The following is a 15464-nucleotide window of genomic DNA, read 5'->3' as shown; positions in this document are numbered from 1 at the left end:
AACCGGTTTGGCTCAGTGGATAGAGCATAGGCCTGTGGACTGAAGGGTCCCAGGTTCGATTCCGGTCAAGGGCATGTACCTTGGTTGCGGGCACATCCCCAGTAGGGGGCGTGCAGGAGGCAGCTGATCGATGTTTCTCTCTCATTGATGTTCCTAACTCTCTATCTCTCTCCCTTCCTCTCTGTAAAAAATCAATAAAATATATTTTTTTAAAAAGAAGCAACCAATGAATTCACAACTAAGTGGAACAAGAAAATTTATGTCTCTCTCATTAGTGAATAAAAAATTTTAAAAAATAGTACCTCATTCAGAGGATTATCAAAAGGATTAAATAAGTTAAATTTTGTGACACCTTGGTGCCTGGAGTACAGTGTGCGCGACAGAAGTGTATTCTCTCCCATTTCCTCATTTGGTTCTTGTGATAAACATGTATATTGGGAGGCAGGACATTTGGGTCTGAGCCTTCACTTTGCTGCTTCCTCAGCACCTGGCCTTGGGCAAGTCCCCGGCCTTTCTGAGCCTGCGCTCCTCCATGCCACAGGGTGAACAGCCGCACCCGCTCCGCCTGCCTCAGTCATGCACTTCAGGGTGTCTTCTCCAGTCGTCGCTCTCTTCCCTGTGCCTACATCTTTGCCTCCCCATCTGTAAAGTGTATTCTAGGCCTCACTGTGAACTTGGGAAAAACCTCTAGTCCTCCGAGAACATTTTACACCCCTGGCTCACTACCTGCCAGGTGCTGGGGGCCACAGCTGCCAGGACCCAGCTGCTCCCAAGGAGCTCACTATGCATAGAAGAGACGCAGATGTAATAAGCAGAGAAGTAAGAAGCCTGTCCAAGTGCTGCTGGGAGACTCAGGAAGGCGCTGCCAGTTGACATCTGGGCTGAGTTACGAAGGGTGAGTAAGAGGCCATGAGACAATGGGCAGAGAGAAGCTCACATCAGACAGAGTGGCAGGAGTTGCCGGCACAAAGGCACTGGGCCCTGAAAGGGTACACTGTGTTCAGAGGATGGCGAGAGGCGCATGTTCCTGATGTTGGGGTGCCTGGCAGGAGGGATGAGTCAGGAACCTGGAGAGGTGGGTGAAGTGAAGGTGAAGAGCAGTGGGGCACTCTAGCCAAACAGCAGAGTCACCACCGGGCAAGGTGAGGTCTATAGGTGTAGGAGTGACAAAGTTATGATGGTTGTTTTTAGTATTTCATTAATAATATTATTATTCTAGTGAGAGCTGAAAAATGGAGAAAGACCAAAGTCAGAAAGCTCAGTTAAGAGCTGCTGCAATAGGCGAAGGAAGAAATGATGAGGCCTGGAGCCAGGGCTAGAGCAGAGGGGATGGACAGTGGGGTAAGCTATGTCTCACAGAGAATTGCCAGGATGTTCTAGGTGTGGGTGGCTAATTGGATGTAAATGTAGGGGAGGGGGAAGAGATGGAGGAATATTTGTTTGTTGGTTTTGTCTTGTTGGAGGACTATTTCTTAAGTTTCTAGCTTAGAAAGTGGGGCTGAGGCTGAGATAAAGAAAACAAAAGGAGGTAGAATTTGAGGAATTTAAGACACAAGTTAAATCTGAGACAAAATCATTCTGTGTGTGTGTGTGTGTGTGTGTGTGTATTAACATGTATATCTTCTTCTTATTATTTTATCCTTACCCAAGGATATGTTTGTTTGTTTTTTAATCAATTTCAGAGAGTGAGGAAGGGAGAGAAAAACATCAATTGGTTGCCTCCTGTATGTGCCCTGATCAGGGATTGAACCTGCAACCTGGGTATGGGTGTCCTGACTGGGAATCAAACCTGCAACCTTTTGGTATATGGATGATACTCCAACTGAACCACCCAGCCAGGGCCTACTATCAAATCTTATTCCTTGTATTATTCATAGTCCCAAAGAAATGTCACCTATTTCAGGAATTTTTCTTAGATTGAGCAAAAATAGACTATTTTCACTACCAGCCTTACATGTCCATCAAAATGATTCATTGTGCACTTACTAAGTGCCAGGAACTCTGCCAGCAGCTAGGGCTGAAAAAACAGACAATGAAGAGTCCTACCCTCAAGAAGCTACAGGCTAGCCCTAGCTGGTTTGGCTCAGTGGATAGAGCGTCGGCCTATGGACTGAAGGGTCCCAGGTTCGATTCCCGCCAAGGGCACATGCCCGGGTTGTAGGCTCGATACCCAGTAGGCAGCCGATCAATGACTCTCTCTCATCATTGATGTTTCTATCTCTCTCTCCCTCTCCGTTCCTCTCTGAAATAAATAATTTTTTTTTTTTAATCAAGAGGGCAACCTGTTTTTTGTACTGGCAACAAAGGAAATAAAACAACTTGTATTTTTGCAAATATAGTGTAGTTCATTTTAGGCAAACTTCCCTTCCCTTAGTATAGCAAGTTTATTTATTTATTTAATATATTTTTATTTATTTCAGAGAGGAAGGGAGAGGGAGAGAGAAATAAAAACATCAATGATGAGAAAGAATCATCAATTGGCTGCCTCCTGCATGCCCCCTACTGCGGGTCAAGCCCGCAACCTGGGCATGTGCCCTTGACTGGAATGGAACCAGGGACCCTTCAGTCCACAGGCCAACACTCCATCCACTGAGCCAAACCGGCTAGGGATAAGTTTATTTTTAAAGCTTCAATATGATAATATGTCTGAAATTTGTTTCAAAATAATTCAGTGAGGGAGACTTGGGTAAATATACATGAAATTCTACTAATTACAAGATGGTAATTGTTGAAGCTTAGTGATATGTATTTGTAGTGTTCTATTTTCTTCTTTTTGAATCTGTAATTTTCCAGAATAAAAAAGTTGAATATACAGAGTATTATTTTAATACCTAGTTCAGTGTTCTATATCCTAGAATAGTGACCTGTAGGCACTCAACTGTGTTATAAATAAGCACTTAACGTAAAAAAATCTAGAGTTTAAACTCACACCCTTATGGTTAAATTCAATTAAACATGGATTAATGCTTATTTGTGAATTCATTTCATAAACACATCCAAGTCACTCATTTAAGTGTCCCTTGACCTTAGCCCTCATTGGGTGTTCCTACAAAAGACAAAATCACCAGCAATATATACACAAACTGATAAAAATAAAAATCATAGCTAACATTTACTAAATATCTAATATATGACAAGCACTGTTCTAAGTGCTTAATGCGCATTATCTCATTTAATACTCAGAAGTGAAGGAGGCAGCGAATCAATGATTCTCTCTTATCATTGATGTTTCTATCTCTCTCCCCCTCTTCCTTCCTCTCTGAAATCAATAAAGAAATATATTTTAAAAAAAGGAGAAGCTACAAGCTAGTGCTCTATCTGTCAAGTGTGTCTGATACAGGAAAAGACAACAGCAGTAATTTAACTAGCTTATCAATGAAAAACAAGGGGAAAAACCTAATAGTTTATGTTTTGATTATAAGCCTTATGTTATCTCAAGGAATAACATTGTGATAATAAGGAATTCGATTATTTCATGTGGTTTAAAAAATTTCTCAAGACTATGTTTCATACCAGGAGCATATGAAAATGTCTCTCATAGGGCATAGAATATGACTAACTAAAATTTAATTTTGAAACTGAAGTAAAAAAGAGAATAGACTTTTAAAAAGATGTGATAGCTTTTCTCTACTAGATTGAAGTCTCACATTTTTTCCTTGCCCATAACATACATATTGTCTGGTTGGTTTCGATTATATCCACAGGAAGTACCCGCAGCCAGTTTAAAATCACAGGCTGGTTGCCCTTGCCAACCAGTATACTTCTGCGCTGCTTCTTTTTGACACAAATCAGAATACAACCAGAGAACGTAAACTCCTTTTTACTATTACCCACAGCCAAATGGCATTAGGAAAGTAATCCCCCATGAGAAAGAAAATCAAATGCCTTCCAAAACATTTCAGAACTGAGCTTTCCAATACAGTAGCCACTAGCTACATGTGTCTATTTAAACTATAATCCATTAACATTTTAGTTCCTCAGTCACAGGAGCCATATTTCAAATGGTCACCAGCCATGTGTGGCTACCATATTGGACAGTGCAGATGGAGAACAGCTCCACCATCACAGAAAGCCCCAGCAGACAGAGCTGATCTAGAAAGCAAGAACCTTTGGATGATTTGGGCCATTGCTCTCCTCCGTTTCCACGAATAATAAAATGTTAAGTAGACTTGATATCTATTTCTGGGACCATCTTGAATACGGGTATCTAAATATTAAATATGCAATCTTTCAATATAATTCTAACTTTATATATATACAGAAGAAGGATATGTGGGGTTAAAGGGATATTTGATTTAAAAAAATAACACAGAGTTTTAGCCCTGGCTGGTGTAGCTCAGTTGGTTGAAGCGTTGTCGCATACGCCAAAAGGCGGCAGGTTCAATTCCTGGTCAGGTCAGGGCACACACCCAGGCTGCAGGTTCAATCCCTGATCAGGGCACTTGTGGGAGGCAACTGACCAGCATTTCTCTCTCACATTGATGTTTCTTCCCCTCCCACCCCCCACCTCTCTCTCAAATTCAATCAATTAAAAAAAACCACCACTAACTACAATATTATAGTTTAGGTTTCCTGAATATTTGTTTAAAACTGTTTCCTAAATCATTCATTATAGCAAAATCTCCCTAATCTAAACCTCCACGTCCCTTCCGTAGGTCTTTGAGAAAGTAGACAACTTCTGGTTCCCCTTTTAATATTTTTCTCCCCTAAAATCACTCCTCAGGCAACTGTTTTCCTTCTGGCCGCCCTCACCTTTGTCATTTTACCTGGGCAGAATGCCAGTGCCCATTCAGCTGCCCCTTTGTGATACCCAAGTCTGCAGCCACAGCACTACCTGAATGCCACTCCATTCTGCATCGAAGAACAGTTTCATGTCCCCTCGTTCTCCTCCCCTTCTTTTCCCACCCAATCCCATTCCAAGTAGCATTGCCAATGGCTCTTTTTTCAAAGGCTCTTTGTCAAGGGCTGGGAGCGAGCTCTGTTTCCCAGTCCCTTGGCTTAATGAGGCAAAGACCCTGTTGTGGGGCAGACAAGCAGAAGGACAAGGGGGAGAAAGGGTTTTGTCCGTGCCTGACAGAGTTGGGAGGCTCTGCCCTCCCTCAGTGGGAAAGAGGAACAGGAGCATGGGTCCTGAAGCAGACAGACGGACACAGAAACACTTAGGCAGGGAGAAACCTATTTCCTCTAACTAGCAGAGCCCCTCCCAGGATGATCTTCTAGCCATGGAGTCATTGCATCAGGGGGAGCCACACAGCCACAGTAAACCTTTACTGGGGTGAGCAGTACAAAGGGCCACCTCCACATCAATCACAATCATGGGAAAACAAAAGAAACAAAAACCTTCATGTTCCACCCTCTCCTCCTCCCCAGGACACATACAGAGCAACCTTCTTTATTGTTCCTGGGAAAGGGACATTCCTTTTTCTTTCTCTCTTTTCAGTCCCTTTGGCTAGAATGGATGACCTCTAAGGTCCCCTGTAAATCTGAGATTTTAAGAATCCTTTCGTTAAGTGGCCATTGTCCCAGGTCGTCAACACTGGATTGGACAGTGGAAAGGCAGGAAAACAATGACCTGAAGAAATCAGGAGTCTAACAACTCTCTGTTACCCACTCGGCAATTCTCTTTTCCCAATGTCTCTTTTTTATTCCCCAGCCCCTTCTGCATGGTCTCCCTTCTCCTTGTGGGGAATTTATTGTGGGAATATAACTGCCTGTTCATTTCTATCTGAATAAAATACTAGGAAAAAAGCTGCTTGCCACTAAAAAGATAAAAAATAAAAAATCAAGTCCCAAAGCCCAACTCAGAGATTTTGGGTATTACAGAGTTTATATCATGATCTCCTTTTACTAATCATCAAGAGTTCATTTTTCATGCTTCTTATATCCTTTTGTATGTTCATAAGAACCAAGAGTGCTCTCATAAAGTGATCCTAGTAAACTTCATGATCCAGCCTAGAGAGAGACTGAGGCCCAGAGATGTTAACTACTTGCCCAGAATAAGGTAATGAAATGGACAGAGTAAAAAGTGATGACCAGACCTGGGCTTCTTCAACCGGACTGCACTGTATAATGGAAAGAACAAGAGATGAATTTTCTGCTAAAGGCCAGGAAATACAGTTAGTGGTGGGGAGCTATATAGAGAAATGCAATTCTCACCACCACGCAGGAATCTTTGGAGGAAGATCATTGGGCCCCGTATTATAAAGGAATGCTTTACACAGACCAAAAAAAAAGCTCTTTACAGACAGCGTGGAGTCGGCCCAAGCAGCTCTAACTGATGAGCTAAGGGGAGACCCAGAAAGGGCGGACGCTTGGCTACAGTCGGGAAGATTTCGGGCAGGCATGGGAGGCTGCAGTGCTAGGAAATCACCAGGATGAGTGTTTAGCCAGATGAGTGGGGAATGATAGTCATGGCTCGGGTTGGAACACAGCCCTGCCCATAGTTACTGGTTGGGGAGAACACTGTTGGGAAGCCGGGCGGTGGGAAGGCTCTGGTGTGGGGTTGCACAGGCTCTGGGTGTCCTGTGTGGGGCCTCTCCCAGGGAATGTGTTGCTAAGGATTGCAGCCCTGGCTTATCCCTCCCTGAGGGGAGTTAATAAAATAGAAAGAAATTGGGCTCATGCCAAGAGCCCCCCTGGACGTTTAGTAAATGCCCCCTGCCCAGTGTCCTGGATTAAAATTCAGGTCTGACTTCAAAGCCCTTGCTATTAACCACTTATATTTAATCCTGAAAAAATAAATGAAACTCTGAGTTAAAATGTCAACAACTTCTTTCAAAGCACCTGCCAATATGGTAATTGCCAAAATTGTTTGTCTTTCCTCCACTAAAGTAAAAGCTCCCCTAGGGCACTGATATACCAGGGATATTATCTCATTTGAGCCACGTACTCCTGTAAGGAAGGTAATATTAGCTCCATTTTACACTGGGGGGAAAAAAAGCTTAGAAGGGTTTTCTCCCATGTCACACAGCTGGAAAACGGTGAGCTGGAACATGAAGTCAGGCAGTCCAACTCCAGAACCCGAGGGCTTAACCATAGAACTACATTGCTTCCCCAATTGTGGAGGAAATGAATGAACTAATGGAGGACAGGTACACAATTCTTGTAACCCTGAAATGACAACTCAAGAGCCAATGCTAGCCCCGTGGCAGAGAAGGCTCTCCCCCCCCCCCCCCCCCCCGCCCCCCGCCCATCCCCCTTCTCACGCAAACAGAGAGGAGGAATAGAGAGAGAAATATCTGTAGCAAAGGTTTGGGCCTGGCTCAGGGGCTCAGAGGTGAAGCAATTCATTAAATCGCATTTATAAAATGGTTACTAAAGGACATCCAGACATGATGCTATTTATACCCCTAGGTTTGGGCTGGGAAAGGAAAGCAGAGGGGGAAATTATTGAACCACTTTCAACGTTTCTCAGCTGTGAAAAATTCGCTAGAGGAAGATCACATATTATTTTTGGGGAAAAAATTAGCCCCTACAGCTAAGCAGGCTGGATGCAGTGTCAGGATACCAGCTACTAAGTGGAATTTCAGAAGCTACCTGTCCCTCTCTCCCCAGGAAGCTGCTTCCTACAGGAGACCTTACCTGCCAGGCCCTCTGTCTTACTCTGACCACGGCTTGTTCTTGGTAGGTGAGAGCTTCCGCCCCACAGTCCCTCTTTGCCACCCATTTCATCCCCTCCCCCTCCCCCTTCCATTTGTCCCCTAAGATCTTGTCTCCCCCAACCTACCATCCCTCCCCAACACACACTTCCTCCTCACCTGGATGTTCCTTTTGATGATGTCCCTAGTCAGCTGTACCTTGCCTGTGCTGGGGTCCACCCCAGCCAGTGGCACCATGACCTCCCCAATGACGTCGTCCCGAGAGAAGCGGTCAAAGCTGAGAACTAGGAAGTGCAGCACCAGGTCCTGGAGCTGGCTGTAGGGGATGCCGTAGAAGGTGAAGGTCTCGTCAAACACAGGGTCCAGGGTCTTCCGCAGCACTCTGGTCTTCACCCGGTGCCTCTTGTCAGGAAGGATGGTCATTTTGATGTAGGGGTCAGAGCCCTGGGTCTGGTCATCCATCACGGGCAGCCCATGGGCCTCCTGGATTGTCACCACCAGGGCTTTTTTGGGGAAGTTATAGTCCACCGAGAAGGTGAGGGACCCCAGCATGACGTCCTCCTCTGGAGATGATGGAGAACTCGTTTTGCTCTCCCCGGGGGTTAGGCTTGCAATGGGGCTCCTCAGTTCTTCCCCATAGTCCACTTTGATGGGTAATTGGCCAAGACAAGATCCAGAACTGGGGGGCCTGGGACCCTTGTCTCGGCCCAGCAGGCCAGCCTCTGCTGCACCCACCGACAGGTTCCCGTGTCCACCTTCCCTCCCAGGGCCATCTTTGTCTCTTCGCACTTTGATAATTTTATTTTTGTTGCTGAGGGTCTCTGGGTATATGCTGATGCCTTTGAGCATATGAATAAACTTGTATGGTGGGTTCTTGTGCTTCTTCTCTGTCTGCTGGTGGCAGCATGTCCAGACAAAGACGGTCACCGAGACACACACCACCAGTACAGAGGCCCCGATAAGGCCTGCCACCACCGGTGACATATCTGAAGGTGGAGAACAGAGATGCGTTAAGGCAGGTGGACTTCAGCCCCTTTCCAGAGCTCTCCTACTTGGTGCCTCTGCTGGAGCAAAGTTAATCCCAACGGAGCCTCCAAAACAAAATTTGCTCATCTGGGCTTACGAACTTATCCCCTCCCTTAGCAATGCCCTCAGCCATCCTCTCAACCAAGGCATGGCTCTTCCTTTCCACCAAACCTGAGTGAAATATTTACCTTCTCCAGAAAGACTTCCCTGAAGCGCCCACCCAACTCCCTGTTATTGTCTTGGCCTTCCCTTAGCACTTAGGAACTTGGTTTGCTAATAATGATTGGTTTCACATAAACTGCCCTGTAAGTCTTATAAGGTCACCTTTTTACATGGAACCCATTCACCTCAACTGTTACACAAGGGCACGAGGCGTGTCTGGGTTCAGGAGGGTATTCCACAGCATCTCGGACAGGGTTTGTAAACAGTGGGACTGTGTTGACTTACTGGCATGTAGGGTGAAAGGATGTGGGATTGACTTCAGATCATTTTAGTAGGTTGCTCAAGGGTAACAAAAGTGGGTGGGTGGTTATAAGAACAGTGGGTCTAAGTACTTTTTAAAATCTTCACCCGAGGTAATTTTCCCATTAATTTTTAGAGAGAGTGGAAGGGAATGAGGGAGGGTGAGAAAGAGAGAAACATCGATGTGAGAGAGACACATTAATTGATTGCATCCTGCAGGTGCCCTGACTGGGGCAGGATTGAACCTGCAACCCAGGTACATACCCTTGATAGGGAATCGAACCTGAGACCCTTTGGAACCCAGGCTGATGCTCTAACCCCTTAGCCAACCAGCCAGGGAGGGTTTAAGTACTTTTAAAATATGTTCTAAATTTCAGCTCCTAGGTATTTACAAATAGAAGAATTTTAGAAAGAGAAAAAGAGAGACTGTGGAAAAGTCAGATCTTTGCTCAAATGTCACCTCCTTAGTAAGATCTTCCCTGACCACTCCATTTAAAAGTGCAACCTTCTCCATCCCAAAGGCCCACACTTCTTAGCCCTGCTTAATTTTCTCCATGTGTCTGCTCTTTCTTTCTCTCTCTCTGTCATACACACCCACATACATGAGTATATATAAACACACATATACATTTACTGTTCATTATCTATTTTCACTAGAATATAAGTTTCATGAGGACAGGGATTTTGTTTGTTTTGTTTATTTCTATATCCCCAGCACTAAAGACACTTAATATATATTTGTGGAATAAACAAGTAACTAAAGAGAAACAGATTTTTTCCTTCCCTTCCTCTGGTCTTATCTGTCTTTTCCCCACACAAGTTGGCCCCTAACTTAGATAATTAGGTTTGGGGTTATTTCCCCTTTAAGTTCACTGAAGCCAATTGGTCTAGATACAATCTCTAGTTCTCTACATTACTTGACTTGCTTAAGTTTTTCAATTGCATTCAATATTATTTTGTATTAATTTCAGGTGTACAACTTAGTGGTCCGACAATCATATACTTTACAAAGTGTTCCCCCTGATATTTCCAGTACCCAAATAGTACCATAAATAGATATTACAAAATTATTGACTATATTTCCTATGCTGTACCTTACATCCCCAATACTATTTTTGTAACTATCCCCATATTACTTTTTTTATGTTTTGCATATATATACTTATATATTGCATTTTAATAACATGTAATGTATATATGTATACACACACAAATTATAATCCTCTGTGGTAATCACAAATATTGAAACCCATTGTGCCATAATATGGTCCCTTGAATTTGAAATGTTATTATATAATTTCGTTTCAATGGAAGCAGAAACATAACAAACCCCACATTACTTTTTTAAGGAAAGATTTGGACAGGGAGAAATAAGAAAATAAGTGTGACTCCAGAATATTCCAGATTCTTCCTGGAGCATCCTTTCACCAGGTCTGCCCGGCTCTCTGCCTCTCACTGCAGACCTCTGTGCAAACTTCACGTTATCAGAGAAGCATTTGCTGACTGCCCCGAGTGAGATAATATCCCTATTACCTGCTTTATTTTTTCCTCACGGTAGTTCTTACGCCCAACAATTTCTGTTTTTCCTCACCAGATAAACTTAATAAGAATACTGAATTTCTGTCTGTTCACTGCTATATCCCCAGGTCCCAGAACCATGTGGCACCTAGTAAGTATTCAGTGAACAAATGAGTTAGTAAATTCAAAACAGCCTCCACAGATTGGAAAAAGAGGGTGCGGTCTATATGATGACATATCTCAAGGAAAATTTAAAATTCTATTTGGTTTTTAAAACCTGTCAATAAGCAACGGGAGACCTTACTTGACAAGTCTGAGCAAAAATCACTTAGCAGTTTAGGTGACCACAAGCGTGGAGTATAATTAGGCTAGAGCCAACTTATACTTTAAATACGATGTCTGGATCACAGAAGGGTAGTATAATTTCATCTGCACTGGTCACAACACATATGGAGTGTTCTGTCTACTGTCTGGCACTGACAGGAATAAACACTGCTTTTTTTTGGTTGTACATTTTTTATGTCCCTGTCAGGCATTGAGCTAGAGCTTCCTCTCTTTGAATCAAAGAACTCATTAAGTAGGTACTATTAATATACTCACTTTACAATGGAGAAACCTGGGGGCTCAAATCTGCCCCAGGCCAAGTAATGGCAAATGGTGGTGATGGGATTTAAATACTGGTTTGCCTGACACCAAAGTGTCTCTACATTATGGATCATCAGGATGGTGAAAGATCTGGGAACCACATCCAGTGAAGAAAAATGGAAGGAACTGAAGGAGCTGAGAGGTGTAGGAATAATAACTGTCTTCAATTATTTAAGATGCTGTGATGGAAGAAGGTGTGATTTGATTTTACTTTGGAGGGCCAGCGCGTACAGGCTACAGGAAGACAGATCTGACTCAATGAAAAGAGTCAAATTATTATTTCAACTGCCTCACAATAGCCCAGATTGCTTCATAAAGCAGTGAATCTATAATTGAAAACTTTTAGAGGTTGAATCACCATTGGTCAGGGATATTCTAAAAGGGATTTCTTCCATGGAGATTGTGCTAAATATCTCCAAAGTTTTTTCTACTTCAAACATTCCATGGTTTCATGAAAGCTGGGACCAGGTAAGAAAAGAAGGGGTTAGTCCTGGCCGAGTAGCTCAGTTGGTTAGCGTTCGTCCTGATACACCAAGGTTTTGAGTTTAATCCCTGGTCAGGTCACATACAAGAAGCAATCAATGAATGCATAAATAAATGGGACAACCAATCAATGTTCCTCTCTCTAAAATCAATAAAAATAAAAAAATTGTTAAAGAAAAGGAGGAGTTACATTCTAAAATAATATAGTTAAGGAATAAAGCCATTAACAAAATAAATCAAGGTGACCATGTCCATACCAAATAATAACTGTTTATTCACAGAGCATTAAGTGAAATAAGAGTTATTATGGAGAGAGTTTTCACAAAATGGGACAGCCTTGGTGTTCGGCTCATTGAGAGCAAGCAGAAATGACATCCTGTTCATCTCTGAATCCCTGAGTCTCTTGCATCTAACGCAAGTTCAGTAAATATTTATTTGAACAATTGATTGGTTTCAATTGTCAATCAAAATGGCACAAGCTAAAAAAAAATGGCTCTCTATTCACCAATAAGGGACTTTCCTGAAAATTGCTTGCTAATGATTAGTGAAACTGAACATTGCTTGTCTTTGTGAGAAGGGGAAAGCAGGGAACTACCTAGACAGGTGTATTTTTGAGAATGATTTGAAAGAGAGATCTAAAGGCCATGTTGGGAGACATTTGAGTGATCCTTTTGGCTCTACCTTAAGTTTACTCTGTGATCCCAAGGGAACCCACTGTTGCTTCCCATGCCTTGGCTGTTACTGCTAGAAAATGCAGGTGGTGTGGGTAAGAAAGAAGATGAAGGATTCTTATCTTTCAGAAGGACAGAGAAGGAAAAGAAGAGAAACAGATCAATCCATTTATAAATCACCTACGTGCTTTTCTCCACCTTATTTTCCACCTTTGCCCTACTTTTTTCTTAATTATTTGTTAACCTCTGCCTCTCTTTCCCACACTCAAGGCAGTTAATTAGGAAAATCGGGGATGTTGAGACTCAGAACCCTCTGTCTTGCTTTAGTCAAAAGGTTGGTGGGAAAAGGAAGTTGGAACTAATATCTGAAGTGAGTGCTTAAAGTAGTTGTAAATTGCAGTGACCTATGCTTCTTGTTCCTTTTGTACTCTAAGGTCGTGGATAATTGAGCGTTGGCTTGGTGTATCTCCCAAGGGCTAAGGCATTGGAAATGAAGTGCTCTATGAGACATGAAAAAGTCAGAAGTAACAGTTCTTGTGTAGGAAACCCTCTGTAAGGGTTGAAAGGCCCGTGAGACACATCTGGGCTATGCCCAACTCTGTGAGTCCCTGACCAGACCTCCTTACTGACTTCCTTTACTAAACCAGCTTTTCCCTGTCAAATAGACCAGTGTGATACCGATATGAGAACAAACTTTGGCATCAACTGGACATTGGCACCACCCTCACTATTTTGTGTAACTTTTATTTATTTTATCTCCCTAAGCCTCAGTTTCCTCAACTGGAAAAGGTATATATAATAATTCCTACATCAGAGGATATTTGTAAGGATTAAATAAAATGTAGTATGTAAAAGGCTGATAAAATTTATTTTCTCTTTTCCACTAATATTCCTTCTAAAGGAAATCACACCATCTCACTTTCCAAGGAATTGGGAAATGCAATTAGAAAAAAAAGAACATGTTGAAAAGAAGGCATAAGAAGAAAAAGAAAGAGCAGAAAGAAAATCATAGGGTGCTCATGCAATCTCCAAAGAGACATCTATTTTAGAAATTTAGGACTCAAAGAATAGCAATGCAGAAGGTGAAGTGGAAGACAAAAACATCAAGGTTTACCCTTGAGAATCAGTGGGAACAAGTAGTAATTGGGTGTGATCTGCTGTCTAGATACTTCCCCTGATCTGATGTCTTCTGAATATTGAGAGAATGGAGCACATTGGGTTTTGCTCATTTCCATAAACCTCTCACTGGAGAGTGAGAAAAGCCACTTCCATGTTGGATTGTGGACCCACCCAAGCCCTGGATGCTCAAAACTTCTGGATTGTCTGAGGGTTAGGATCTCTTAAGGGATATGAAGGAACCCTTGGCTGACAGCACTCTTACTGGCTTCTACCATCCAAACTGGGGTTAAGTAGAATTAAGGGAGACGCAGGGCAATTCTTTTTTTATTTTTGTACCAGGAAAACATAGCACAGGTTGTTTGTTACCCTAGCATATTTTGGAGGAATTCCCTAGGAGGAAAAACTTGTTTCTGGAGCTTTTATTTCCCATTTTTCCTATTTTCCACTCCACTCTCTGCTCCAAGGAATGTAACAGATCTTGGAGCCGCGCCGAGATGACGTAATGCTTTCTCTGGTACACAAAGCGGCCTCCCCCGGGCCGGGCCTCTCACGCCCCTCCCCCTCCGGCCTGGGTCGGGCCCCCACCAGCTCCGGCACTACCGCGGGTGAGTCCCCCTATTTGAAAAGCCAGCCCAGAGAACGGGGAACAAAAGGCCTGGGAGGAAGCGCCTGGGCACTGCCAGGAGGCCCAGAAATAGACATCACGTCATCCCCTCGCCCAGCAGCACCAAGCGCCATTTGGTAGCATCAGAAGGACCCCACCATTACGATGCAGAATAGAACTTGCGGGGCTCACGGTTCCCCTCAGCCTCAGCATCCAGCTGACCGGCTTAAGGAGTGGCTTCCTTTTAACTCCCCACCCCCGCACCGCTCTCCCTAGAGGCCGCTGCCTCCCCTGGCTGCCATCCACACAGCCCACAGTCTCCCAACTGCCATCTTGATGCCCCATCCCCCTTGCCATCTCCCTCCCCCGCAGCCTGAGGACTAGGATGGGGAGGAAGGGGCACCGCCCTGCGTGCCCCAAGGGGGAGGGCTCGGCCTACTCCACCTCTCCTCCCCCAGAAGGAGGGGTGCACATCCTCTGCAAACTCTCTGTTTCTCACCTCCAGCAGTGCTGACGGTGCACCATACGAGGTTTTAGCATCCTGGACCTCCCCCCCCCCAGCCTCCATGTCTCTAGCCTTCCCATCTGCAGCCCCCCATAGTTTAAGTTCAGGCTCTGTCCACTGCCCACGACCCACCTCCACAGGCCCGATTCTAGCGGGGCTGGCACTTGAAGACCCCGGTCTGGGCTTCATTCCTTGTGCAGCCGCCGGGTTCCCCTAGCTTGACAACTCTTTCGATTACCGCAGGCTTAGTTGGACCGACTGTACTTACCAGGCCCCCCCCCCCCCCCAGCCTCCATGTCTCTAGCCTTCCCAGCCTCTGCAGCCCATAGTTTAAGTTCAGGCTCTGTCCACTGCCCACGACCCACCTCCACAGGCCCGATTCTAGCGGGGCTGGCACTTGAAGACCCCGGTCTGGGCTTCATTCCTTGTGCAGCCGCCGGGTTCCCCTAGCTTGACAACTCTTTCGATTACCACAGGCTTAGTTGGACCGACTGTACTTACCAAAGCTAGGTCGGATATCGGTGATTTCGGCCATGTCGTAATCAGAGGCTCTTGCTGTAAAGGCTGTTGCAATGGTCAGACAACTCTGAGAACCCTGGATCAGAACCGAGGCCGCCGCTGTACAGCGCTAGGTCAGGGGAGGGGGGAGGTATCTGGCGGGTGCCCCCTGTGACGGTCTGGTCCCTGGTTGCCAGCTGCGGTCGCCTCTTAAGATGCTCCAGGGATGCTCTGAGCTAAGGATGCAGGTGCAGCCAGACTGGTCCTGATGCGAGGGAGGCCCCGCCTTCTTCCGAGCGGTCCTCGGCAGAAGACTCCGCCTCTGTCCGAAAAGT

General features: G+C 44.5%; 1 protein-coding gene across 2 annotated transcripts in view; it reads right to left on the bottom strand.

Annotated features, from left to right (window-relative positions):
* Positions 1 to 15393, bottom strand: part of SYT11 (synaptotagmin XI) — a 19170-nt gene extending 3777 nt beyond the window's left edge. For both annotated transcript variants that reach the window (XM_005867549.2, XM_005867550.2), the window contains exons 1-2: positions 15133 to 15393; positions 7758 to 8584 (exon numbers count right to left, since the gene is read on the bottom strand). In XM_005867549.2, coding sequence (XP_005867611.1) covers positions 7758 to 8584; positions 15133 to 15166 — 861 coding nt within the window. In that variant the 5' untranslated portion in view covers positions 15167 to 15393. The remainder of the gene's footprint in view (positions 1 to 7757; positions 8585 to 15132) is intronic.
* Between the last annotated feature and the right edge of the window lie 71 nt (positions 15394 to 15464).

Source organism: Myotis brandtii, unplaced genomic scaffold (assembly GCF_000412655.1).
Source record: "Myotis brandtii unplaced genomic scaffold, ASM41265v1 scaffold250, whole genome shotgun sequence".
Lineage (NCBI taxonomy): Eukaryota > Metazoa > Chordata > Mammalia > Chiroptera > Vespertilionidae > Myotis > Myotis brandtii.
This window is presented reverse-complemented; position numbering and strand designations above follow the sequence as displayed.